The 12,003-nt window shown below is 36.3% G+C and overlaps 1 protein-coding gene across 3 annotated transcripts in view; it reads right to left on the bottom strand.

The window, feature by feature from the left end:
• The window catches only part of IBTK (inhibitor of Bruton agammaglobulinemia tyrosine kinase), a 48,682-nt gene that overhangs the window by 31,529 nt on the left and 5,150 nt on the right, over positions 1–12,003 (bottom strand). For all 3 annotated transcript variants that reach the window (XM_010003055.1, XM_010003064.1, XM_010003072.1), the window contains exons 3-10: positions 11,634–11,758; positions 10,527–10,637; positions 8,939–9,109; positions 7,678–7,795; positions 5,811–5,991; positions 4,532–4,655; positions 2,107–2,284; positions 482–656 (exon numbers count right to left, since the gene is read on the bottom strand). In XM_010003055.1, coding sequence (XP_010001357.1) covers positions 482–656; positions 2,107–2,284; positions 4,532–4,655; positions 5,811–5,991; positions 7,678–7,795; positions 8,939–9,109; positions 10,527–10,637; positions 11,634–11,758 — 1,183 coding nt within the window. The remainder of the gene's footprint in view (positions 1–481; positions 657–2,106; positions 2,285–4,531; positions 4,656–5,810; positions 5,992–7,677; positions 7,796–8,938; positions 9,110–10,526; positions 10,638–11,633; positions 11,759–12,003) is intronic.

Genomic DNA, 12,003 nt, shown 5'->3' with positions numbered 1-12,003 from the left:
AATAAGAAAAAAAGTGCTAATATTTACTTATTTATCAGATATATTGGAAACTATTATAAAAGTGCAAGAAATAGGGTTCAGTATTCTACACATTAACTACTTTAAGCATTTTTTCCAAACAAATAAAAGATCCGCTTATCACTTATTTCAAAGCTGATTATTGGTGACTTCTGAAGGGTTTAATTTCTACATTATTTTGAGCTATTATGTTTAGAAATACATCACAAATGGTTGCCTTAAACACTACAGATAAAACATCAACACTATCTATAATAATTATGCAAATACAAGCTGATGTCTTTGGGTAACTTCAACACAGCTGTTTATTAACAAGTGCTATTCTCTAGCAGTACGAATAACCACGTTTAATGTGGCTTCTGTGTGAGTCAAAAATGGTTTTGAAAAGCAGAATGATTTAATTGAAATCATGCACAAAGAAAAAAAAAAAGAAAAAATACAGTTGTTGATATTTTAAATATACCTTGTTTTAGGATCTGACTGTAAAACAGCAAAATTGTAGCCATTAGGATCAGTGGCAATGCTAACAGCTCTGTGGACAAAAGTAAGCTTCTGGAGTCTAATTCTTTCATACACACTGTTTGTATCATGTTCACAAGATACGTCACATGAAGAATTCTGAAGGCTCGATACAAGTTCTGCAAAATAAAAATAATTTTTTAAAACCCAAAGAAAAGTTCAGCTAATTAAAATCCAACTGATATAATTAAAAAAAAAAATCAAGATTTATGACTTCTTTAAGTCCGTTGACGTAGTCACTAAATTATGCTGAAGTTTTCAGCTTGCTTAACTGAAATGCCAAAAGAGTTTTGATGCAGAACTTCTTGAGAAGTATTTTGCCACTTCTTCAGATAATGGAGAACACTCCATATAGCATTTAACGCATCCTCACGTGGAACTAAAAAAGCTGTGTGCAACAGTATACAGCAGTGCAAGACTGTTTTGTTCTCCTGTCATACAAGTTACAGTAGATATTACACAATTGCCTTCAGACTTAAAATATCTGTTTAAATTTTACCTAAACTAACAAAATGCTCTTGAAAAAAATGTGATGTTCTCTGACTACTGAATTATTTTTCAAGAACTGGATAATTGAATACATGCACACCATTCACTACATTCATTAACATCTTTCAAAAAACAGAAGCTCTCATTTGTTACAAGCCAATGTTTAACAACAGCTAGACATTGAACTAGTCAACAGATCTGAATTCTGAAGTTTCCTTGAAGATACTAAAGCTACAGCAATAAGCATAAAGAAGACAGTGCGTACAGACACATGCCAGCACCAGGAATAAGAGAATAAAAAGGAAACATCTCTGTAATGAGGGAACTATTATGTGTTATGTAGAATGAAAGAAAGTATCAGTAGAGTAAAACTACTATGCAACTCTGAATTGAGCAACAGAGAAAAGATTTTTGCTGTGAAAGAATTAAAAAATTGACCAATAAAACTAAAGATGGAATCTCAGTATGAAAGGGAGTAGAGCTTCAACATAAAGCTATAAAGTTCCCAGGCTGGAATTCAATCTGTTTCTGTCCACAGAGTTTTAATATTCCTACATGAACAGAGCTGATAGTTTACACTAAAATCCTGTCCTATAGACAGGTATCTTCCTCTCAGAAAAACAATCCATCAGGACCTGCTCATAACGAGCGATGTTAATCAGGTGGAAATTGCTCTGGACCTTGAATTATGCCCACTTAAGGGTCTTGGAAACGTGATAAGGCTTCACAGATTTAGTAGTGCAAGAAAGTACATATTCCTTCTTTTACTCAATGTGAGCCTCTTAGAACTGGTCATCTGTTATATGACTAGACCATTACACTGAACCCTTGTGCTTCTATTAATCTTCAGAAGTACTCTTCTTCCTGAAAATCTCCACCTGAAGGTTAACAGAAGGCTGCAGGGTAAGTAAATCTTAGTATTAGCAAAGAAAGAAAACAGTAGTAGTCAATGGTACCAACTGTAAGCCATCGAGAAAAGAATGAACTCACCACATAGTAGTGTTAGAGACTGTAAAAGATTCGATTAAACTTTTATGTTGAGTTGAAGTATTTAAAAACCATTAAGAAATCACAACTAACCTTTCTTTTCTGATAATTTTTTCCCTTCTTCCAGCCATTTCCCTGTAAAGGCTTCACCATCCTGTGTGACAAACATGATTTCGTTCCGATTTAAAGCAACATCGGACATGAAGACTTGCCGGCCATAGACCCAGCGACACTGCTTCATGGAGTTGTGAGATGACCTCCAGCAAAACACCTATCATACAATTTTTCAGAGAAAGGGGAAACGTTCATATCATAGAAAAGTAGTTACATATTACACACTACTTTTTTAAACACAAGAATATGTCATCTCCGAGTCACGTATAAAAGGAGAAAGACATTCTTCAAAATTATACCCTAAAGTGTTATTAGCATCTATTAGAAAGAACCCACACATAAGACAGGAACAATCTATTATGATGCCAAGGTACACTGCCCATGAGGGGCATTTGAAAAGTTTCTCTGAATATTCAAACATCTTCACAGCAGCCATCTGTACAACAGTCTTTACTGACATTTCAAGAAGGACAGCAAAAGATGTCATCAAGTCAAGAAACAAGACTAATCTAATTCTTAATTTATAGATTTGTCCAACTGGTTTGTTCGGAAATCAGGCAAAATTCAAAGCTAACATACCAAAAATGTAAACCATTTCCTGTCAAGTCTGTGACAAAAATCTCAAGTTTCTCTGCACCAGACAAGTGGTGGTGATGACCACACACAAACTTTAAAACATTTAACAGAAATGTGAGGAACTGCATGCACAGCAGGACCCTAACAATGTATACAGTAAATGTCTGCAAAAGTGAGCGCAAAGCAATAATCCTGTGCTAGGTAAAGCCCAGATGTGGCACTAGTGGTGACAAAGCTGGGCTTTCATTTTTTCCCACTGAAGGACCAGCACAGATCTGTTAACACCTACATAAGACGGGGACATAAGAATCTGAGTAACCCATTTTCTTTCCCCACTCTCAAGCCCTACAAAATCACAGAATAGTTGAAGTTGAAAGAGACCCCTGGAGGTCCAACCCCCTGCTCAAGCAGTGCCATGTAGAATAGGTTGATCAGGACTATGAGCAGACAACTTTTGAGAACCTCCAAAGATGGAGATGACACAACCTCCACAGGCAACCTGTGCCAGTGCTCAGTCACGCTGACAGTGAAAAAGTGTTTCCTCATATTCAGAGCCTCCTTTGTTTCAGTTTGTGCCCATTGCCTCTTGGTTCTGTCACTGGGGACTGCTGAAAAGAGCCTGGCTCCATCTTCTTTACATCTTCCCTTCAAGTATGTACATACATTGATAAGATCCCTCTTGATTCTTCTCTTGTCTAGGCTAATCAGTACTCTCTTAAAGGAAGTACAATCCAGCCAGACCAGGAAGTGCTGATTCAGGAAACAGAAGAATTAAGATCCCATTCCATGTCCTTACTCAATAATGTATGATGCTTAAAAGGACTAAAGATCCCAGCATTTGCCAGTACTCAAAGAAAGAAATAAAATATGGGTTGACATATTTCCTTTGATGCAGGAACACAAAGCAGTGTCCCAGAGATGTTGAAGGGGCACTGCCAATGCTACAGATGCTAGAGGCTAAACCTCACATGAACAAACACTGGACTGGAGGTTTATGAAGCCTGAGACAACTTATGACCTAATAAACAGATAAGATAATCTCAAAACATAATTCAGTCAAATGCAAGGAAAGAAAAGGGAATACCCACACTGCTCTTCATTTTTATATAGAAGCTCAGTTTTTAAGATTCTATTTTAAAGGCATCAGCATTTCACTAACAAGACCTTTCTGTACACACCACTAGATGGCACTGAAGGTTTGGATCTCCCAGTGAGATTAAAAAAGGCTGCGTTTTTGAAGGGTCCTATAAACTGTTACTCTATGAAGAATAAGGGAATAAAACAATACATCCACCACAGTATTCCAGTTCTAAGTCCACACAGCATCTACAATTCACTATAAATACTAAGCCATTCACCAGATCTAGTTGCAACTTTTCAGCAATAGGGACATCTCATCTACAGAACAGCTGCTTTTCAGCAAAGGCTTTAGAACCTGCAGCCGAGATACTACTTCTGAGACTACTTCTGAAGGGTGTAAAGGTGATGGGATAGGTGAGATGAGAAGAGAGCTGGGGAAGAAAAAAAAAACAAACCACAAAAAAACAGACCCTGTAGCCTATATAGCCACTTATGTACATAAAAGTATATAAATTCACACCTTCACTGACAATCCATTACATGTTCACAGATTTTAAAACAAACTACTGCACATTACTTCAGTAGACTTCTCACAGCCCTTTAAAAACTATTTACAAATCACTAACAGTTCTACAAAAATGAACTATTTTCTACACATGATTTTGGCCTATCAACTTCATATGTTTGAAGTTTGATTGATCAGCATGCAACTTGCTATATAATTACGATTTCTGGAGACAAGACTTACTCTTCCAGCTTCATCCAGTGCTAGAATGCAAATCTTTTGACCCTCATTTTCTTTAAGATGCTGTGTATCTACCTTATATTCCAAATATCCCCCGTAGACAAGAACCTTCTTAAGGTTCAGCTGTCTGAAAGAATACAAAAGGTTAAATTAGTATTTCTTCATTATGTATTGATGTTGCTTCTAAGACACAGTTAACTTTTCATTTAGAGAAGCAGTAAAAAAAATATAGTTGCTGTAGCGACACTGAAAAATTACTTACATTTAGTTCATCCCACTGGTATTACTAATATAACTGCTAATAAAATAGTATTAATAGATTGTAATTTTTGCTTTGATTTTAAGTAAGTAACATTATATCCACAGATTCTTCATGGAATTCCAGTATATTTGGTCTTCAGCATTACAAAAATCATAATGGTATAAATTTAATTTAGCTGTTTGTATTAAAAGAGCAATCCCAGGCTTTTTCTCAGGTTTCTGGTGGGCTTTGGATTTCACCTGACCAAAATCATGGAAGTTTGTCAGTTTCTTAGTACAAGAGTGCAGTACATGATACTAAGTTTCACCAAGTGCCAGCACTTTCACTTACAACCATGTAGAAATTAAAGCGTAAAATAATCATTAAGCTACAATATGTCAATAAACAGTGCTAGAATTTGAAGTGAAGCTGAAAGCCTAACTGGGAGTTAACTGGGGAAAAATGCTAATTTCCTCTGTTATTGCAAACTAAGTAAGACACAATGGGATCAAAAAATTTACTAAATGTATGAGTCATGGGCCCAGTTTCAACAGGTTTCAGCATATGGACCAGATGATGTCAAAAGGTCCCTCTTGCAAAACAAATAGTCTTTATAACATACTATATCCACATTTCACAGAATCACAGAATGTTAGGGGTTGGAAGGGACCTCTGGAGATCCTAAGAGTCCAACCCCCTGCTATTATGAAACAGAACAGCAGATCTTCAACACCTCTACTAAGATGCATTTATGCAAATTCAGGCTAATATATGAACAAATAAACCCAGTTCCAGTATTTTTAAAACTATGGCACAATGCATTTTCTCAATCTGATGCAGGTTTTTCAAATACATTTGGTAAACATCAAGTGGCACCTCAGTCTCATCTACTAACAAAAAGAAATCAACAAATAAACAAAAAAGATGCAAATTAAGAAAACTCAGGGGAGCACTATCTCTAAGCACAAAAATCTTCCAAATAGTTTGCCAATATAAGACTACAGTGAAATCTTCACAACAAATTAGAAAAGTAACACATACTTTGAAGCCATCTTTTTGCACTGATAGTCTGCAAGTAAATAAATATCTCCTCTTTCAGTAACACATACTGTAGCGCCATCACTTGCAGAGACCAAGGACACAGATACATCTTTATGGTGAAGGGCAGAAACTTGGCGAGGTGAAGTTACACATTTTTCTCCATTAGGATCCAGCAGATAACCTAGAAAATACAACATACCCAAAAACCGTTACTTGCCATTCCACACAGTGTGCATTTAAAGGACACTCTGCTACACTACTTTGAAGAACCTTTAAATTCTGAAAGATTTTTTAGGTAGTTAGATAATTCATCTTCAAAATAACTAGAAAGCTAAGAGACCCACTACACACTACTTGTTAGTTCATCAAAAACACCGGAAAACATCCAAGATTTGGTACACAAAAAAAATCAAGTAAGGCATATATTATAGAAAAAGCTATTTCCTGTAATTAGACTCTGTAGTGGTACTGCCTTTGATTCCAAAGAAAGAACATTTATTTAATTACATTACAGCTCAAGACACTAGAAATACAATCACATTAACATAAACTATAGATAATTTCAGCCACTGGAAGATATCAAACAAGCTTGTCATATAAATTAATGTAAGTGCACATATGCATGAAGGCAGGCAGTTAATTGAAAGAACAGAAAGTTTGAGCTATAATCTAAGGTCTCTTAAAAGATATTTTAAAAAATAGTCTGGCCATTATGGCTCTGCGGCAACAAGAAACCTAGCACAAAGAATTTCATAAATAATATAACTCAGCTCTGTGTGCACTTAGCTCTGCACCACAGAATGGATCAGGGTACAAATATCCAGGAACAAGCAGCAGAGCTACCTCTAAAGCTGGAAGCCACCCTGTCATATGACAGTGTAGTGCTATGCCCAAACATCTTTAAGAGACAAGGTTTATTACCAAAGGTCTATCACAGTGCCCAGCTGACACAACTATACTGCTGAAGATACAATTACTGTCTCCATAGCAGAATAATCTCAACAACAAAAGCAACCACACTTATATGATAGGTTCATGTAAAAAAAAACCCTAAAAAGCATTTAAAATATTAATTAGTAAGATAGTTCTCTGACAAATACAAGTTTTTTCACAAGTTTTTTTGCAATCCTAAATAGGAATGCAAAAAAGTTTGAACCTGATGTTAGAACTGATGCAGATTAACTGTAAGTACCAGAGTTAGCTAACAGTCCTGTTTGCACACAGATTCAGAACTGCAGAAATCCAAACCAATACTGCAATACCTGTTTATTAAAAAAGACAAAAACAACTAAAACACCCCATTCATATAACAAATCCGTAAGTTCACCAGATGGTGATACATTTTTATCAGGTTCTTTCATGACTTGAGAATAAGAGAGTTATGTGAAGATTCTGGTAATGGCATTGTTGAAAAATTTCTAGATGTGGGCAAGCATTTCAGTTTAAAAGCTGGCATGTAAAAATTTATCAGTAGCACATGTCGAGTGCACAGTGAAAGAAGGATGTAGGCAGGAAAGCTGAATGCTAGTTTCTAATTTATTAAGGGCAGTACCTGCCAGACTCTTGGAAGGAGACAAGCATGGCTTGGAGTAATTTGCAACACAAACAGCAACATTCTGTTTCTTGAAAGTCTTCAGTAGCAGGACCAGACAAGATATATGGAAGGCAAATGAATTAGAGTCCAAATAACAGAGCTAAGTCTGACTACCTCCCATCATCTCAAAATGTGAAAGTGACTGGCAGAAATGAAAAATATTCTTCAAAAGTGCAAAGGGGTGATGCAATCAGTTGGGTATAAAAAAAAAAAAAAAGTACAAATGACACCTTTTAATGGCTGGGTTTTACTTTCAGAACACTTCTACCTTACCTAGTTGGCCGCCATTCAGCCCCATGGTATACACTGCTTCCTTAGTCCATAGCACTGTATGGAATGTGCCTGCAGCCACTCCAATCACCATTCTACCTTTCAGGTTTTTTGCCTGAACCTAAGCACAAATCCAAAGTACATCTTAATATTAAGCAGCAACAGGTGAATTTCACATGTACAAACTTCTGACAACATTCAGCTCCTAAAGTCATTAAAAATGAAGCATTGGCATCAATTCACATACAGTCTAATAAATCAGGATTATTTCAGAAGTTTGTCAAGTGTGGCACTATTGCACTACTGACAAAAAGAGTAAACTTTTTGCATTACCTATCAGAACCAGAAAGAAATCTCCTTAGGCTGTCTTCACACATAAGATGTTGAACAAGACTGCATAGGACATAAGACGGCCAAAGAAGACCCAGGTGCTGCAAAGCTGTCAGCTAAAAAGTTTCAGCTTATAAATCGTAACACCCTAAACTATGCTATGCTCCCAGTTCCACTCTTCAAATTTAACTTGATTTTCCAGATGGAGGTTATCAAGATCAAAACAAATACTGTGAATACACAGCTATCATTACATTACACTGCTGAAGAGCATCCCACTGTACCAAAAAAACACTATCCTGTTGCACTTTGGCCTTTCCTTCTTTTTTAACACTGCTAGTGCAATGTTGTTTTGCCCTTGATGAAGCTTCCTTTCATTAAAAGATAAAGTAACTCCTATATCCTTAAAATAAATAAATAAATTAGAATATGTCATAAATTGAGCACAGCAATCTAGTCAAGTTGCTGATGCCTGTACTCTTTGTTCACTGTTGTTATTCTTCCCAAAGCATGATGATTCCAGAATCAATTCCAGTACTTCCAGAGAAGGACACAATCAAACCCCCAGATCTATCATTCAGTGGTTCAAAAGGAGAAAAGAGTATGAATCTCAATACATACCTATTACTTTTTTGCTATTTCAGCTACAGAACAGTTTGAGGAAGGAAAGGGTTTTGGCAATGATACCTTGTATCATACTTGCACTACAAACTTTAGTATGGTTCAGGTTACAAACTAAGATGCTTATTAGGACACAAGTAAGTACTTAAGACTGAGATGTATAACACAGAATCAAAGCTTTATCTGAACTCACATTCAACTTCATTGCACTTGAAAAAGTTTAGGAGTTATTTCCACAATCTTCACATTTTACTTTACTTTACTGTGTTAAAAAACACACAAACAACTGGGCTTTGACATGTGTTATTTTTACCTGTCTAGGAACACTGCAGTTAGAAGGAGGAGGAAGAATACCCAATTGATGGAAAGTATTTAAACCAAATGTGTAAACATATCCATCTTCTGTTAAAACAACAGTATGATCCTTAGCTGCAGCTATCTGGGAACACTGATGGCCAGCCAAGCCTTCCACAAGTCTTGGAACCTGAACAAGGGAAAAAAAAAAAAAAGTCTGATATTAACAAGTGACTATGAAACTAAAGTTACACCAATAGGAAGTGATGACCAAATGTTGAACTACAGATGAAAATGCATTTGAACACACAATACACTTGTTAACATAATTATAGAATCATAGAATAGAATAGTTAAGGTTGGAAGAGACCTTAAAGATCATAGGTTCCAACCTCCCTACTATGAGCAGGGACCTGGCCTTAAACACCTCCAGAGAGGTGCCTTCTGCAGCCTCCCCAGGCAACCTATTCCAGCACCTTCCTACCCTCATGGTGAAGAATTTCCTCCTGATGTCTAACCTAAGTTACCGTATCTGATGCAGTAAGGTGAACTGCTTTCATGCCTCTGCTATCAGGGGAGATGATTCTTAAACTGCCTGCTCTAAAATTACATTGAAAAATCTATCTTCAGGACAGGTGGACAAATACAAACTATTACTTCTTTTGATTATTCTTTTTAATTACTACGAGCAAAAAAGATTTCTCCCTTCCTCCAAAACATAGGATAGTCCTAAGAAAATTCCACAGAGTAAGGAAACTTCTGTATCTTCAACTCTTTGTAATTTTTCAGAACTCTTCTAACTCGAGTTCCCCTTTATTCAACTAGGTAACATCCTAATTTCAAATCAGCCATATGCAAAAAAAAAAAAAAAAATAATTTCAAAGAAAAGAACTTTTTAAAAAAAGCATTAAGAATTGAGCTCCAGTCTTCACTCTTAACATCCAGCAACATAATATCCAGTTCTACCACAGATTTTATAAGAAATTAAAAAAAAAAAAAAGTGCTGCTAACTAAGTGCAAACTATGAGGTAGTGAGCACAGGATAAAACACTGAAGTCTAAGTACTGCATTGTCTTTGTATCTTAGTCTTTCCATATTGCAACAGTGTATTATTCAAATGAAAATGATAAGTGAGTTTTCACTTATGAGCTGTGAAAGTCTAGTAGGAAGCAACCTTACGATCACTTTTCATGGCACTACAGATCTACAGCACTGCTGTTTCCTTTGTGTCAGCCCTGACACTCATCAGATGGCATTACAAACTTTTTAAAGAAGCCAGCCCAGCCAAAAAGCATTTGCTTCCATTCATCTGGGATCAGCAAAACTTTAAAACAACTCAGCCATAATGCAGAAGTTTGACTGGTGTATCTAGCTATCTTACATTAAAATATATTTAAATGCACCTTCTATGCTCTACCACCTGACTTAGTAATAATGGAGAGGGGTTTTTCTGTTACTTCATGAAGAACAAGGGGGTTGGTTTGAAATCAACAGTGAATTGGTTTTCAAAGTACACTCACATAAACTCCAGTTCATTTTTGAGACCTGCTGTTTGAAATAAAAAGATTATCATGCTAGACTACACAAGACAGCATAAGATAGCATACCAGGCATGTTTGTTCATCACCATGACCCAAGCGTCCTCCTTGTCCATGTCCACATGTATATACTTGACCTTTGTGGGAAAGGAACACAGAGTGGAATTCACAGAGTACCACCTGAAGGAAAAAGGGCAAAAAAGAGGTGGAGAGGAGGCAGTATAGGACAAATTAACCGTCTTGGATAATCTGAAAACACATGGCAAAAGTATTTTGTGAAGAAGTTAAGCTTTAAAAAATATATAGTATTAAAGATATTAAAGACCACTCATAAAGATACTACTATTCAAATGCAGGACTGCCAAATCAAGTCACAAGGAACAAAAAATATTTGCTTTAAATGTATTTTGCACTGCCTCAACCTATTTGAAGAGACCTACAGCTTGTACTTAATAAAATAAGCTCAAGCATGGCCCTACTTGCTAGCAGAAGCTCAAAAGATTGAGGTTTAAGGGCAACGACACTGTTTCAGAAAAGCTGAAGGATACAATATTAAGAATGCAGCACACATAGTATGTCCTGAACGTTTACTCAAGTTATATTTAGAATTTTCAAACATTCTTAAACTGAAGTCCCAAGAAGTTATTAGGGACAAAACAACTTTACAGAAAGAGTCCTTAACAGCACATGATGCTATAACACAAGAATTTTAAGTGAAGATGTATCAGATTCATTGTCCCACTTCAGTTCATTATGGAAGCTACACAAGAGGTCAGAAACTCAAGTTACAGTAAGTATCATGCTTTGAATTTAGTTATATCTAAGCCATACTTCCAAGGTAGACCACATAAAAAACCACCCTCCTCACCAAAAGAGAGAACCATTATTTAATTGTGCGTGATGGAGACGGAGGGGGGGAAGGGACATGAAGCAGCAAGAACATAATGCAGCAGGACTACTCTAGTACTACTTACTTAGTTTCTCTATGCTTTTGCCAGATCAATAGAAAATGCTTGCTGAGAAATGCTTAGGAAGAAAGAAAAAGAGGGGAAAAACAAAAACACAACAGAACACCCCCAGACTTTTTTTTTTTTACTTACATCTTCGATAGTTATTCCTACACACACATCCCTCTAAGTTCACTTGAAACATGCCTGGGTAATACTTTGAGAATACCTGTTTGATATACATGCCACTCCGAGGAAAAAGGTCCACCAATTCAGGATGATGTTTACCCTGTTGGCCACCATGACCCAAAGTAAAATTTATATTGCTTCCCCAGGTGTAGACTTCCATGGGATCTGCAATGAAAAAATTTCTCTCTGCAGCTTGTAATTTTACCAGTCTCATGCACAGTGACTTTGAAAATCAAATCCTGCTTTTTCTACCTTAGAAGAGGTTTTCACCTAAAATCGAACTTCTAAAAGCTTTATTGTTATGAGACATAAGGCGCTACAACAAACTATAACACTAGTCTACATGATCAATATTACTTCTGCATTCAACATTTTCCAATTGCAGAATATGCTAGCATTCCTCAGCAGGA

This window comes from Chaetura pelagica, unplaced genomic scaffold, assembly GCF_000747805.2.
Source record: "Chaetura pelagica isolate M959 unplaced genomic scaffold, ChaPel_1.0 scaffold170, whole genome shotgun sequence".
In the NCBI taxonomy this organism is placed as follows: Eukaryota; Metazoa; Chordata; class Aves; order Apodiformes; family Apodidae; genus Chaetura; species Chaetura pelagica.
Note: the sequence above shows the minus strand (reverse complement) of the source record. Positions and strands in the feature narration are given on the sequence as shown.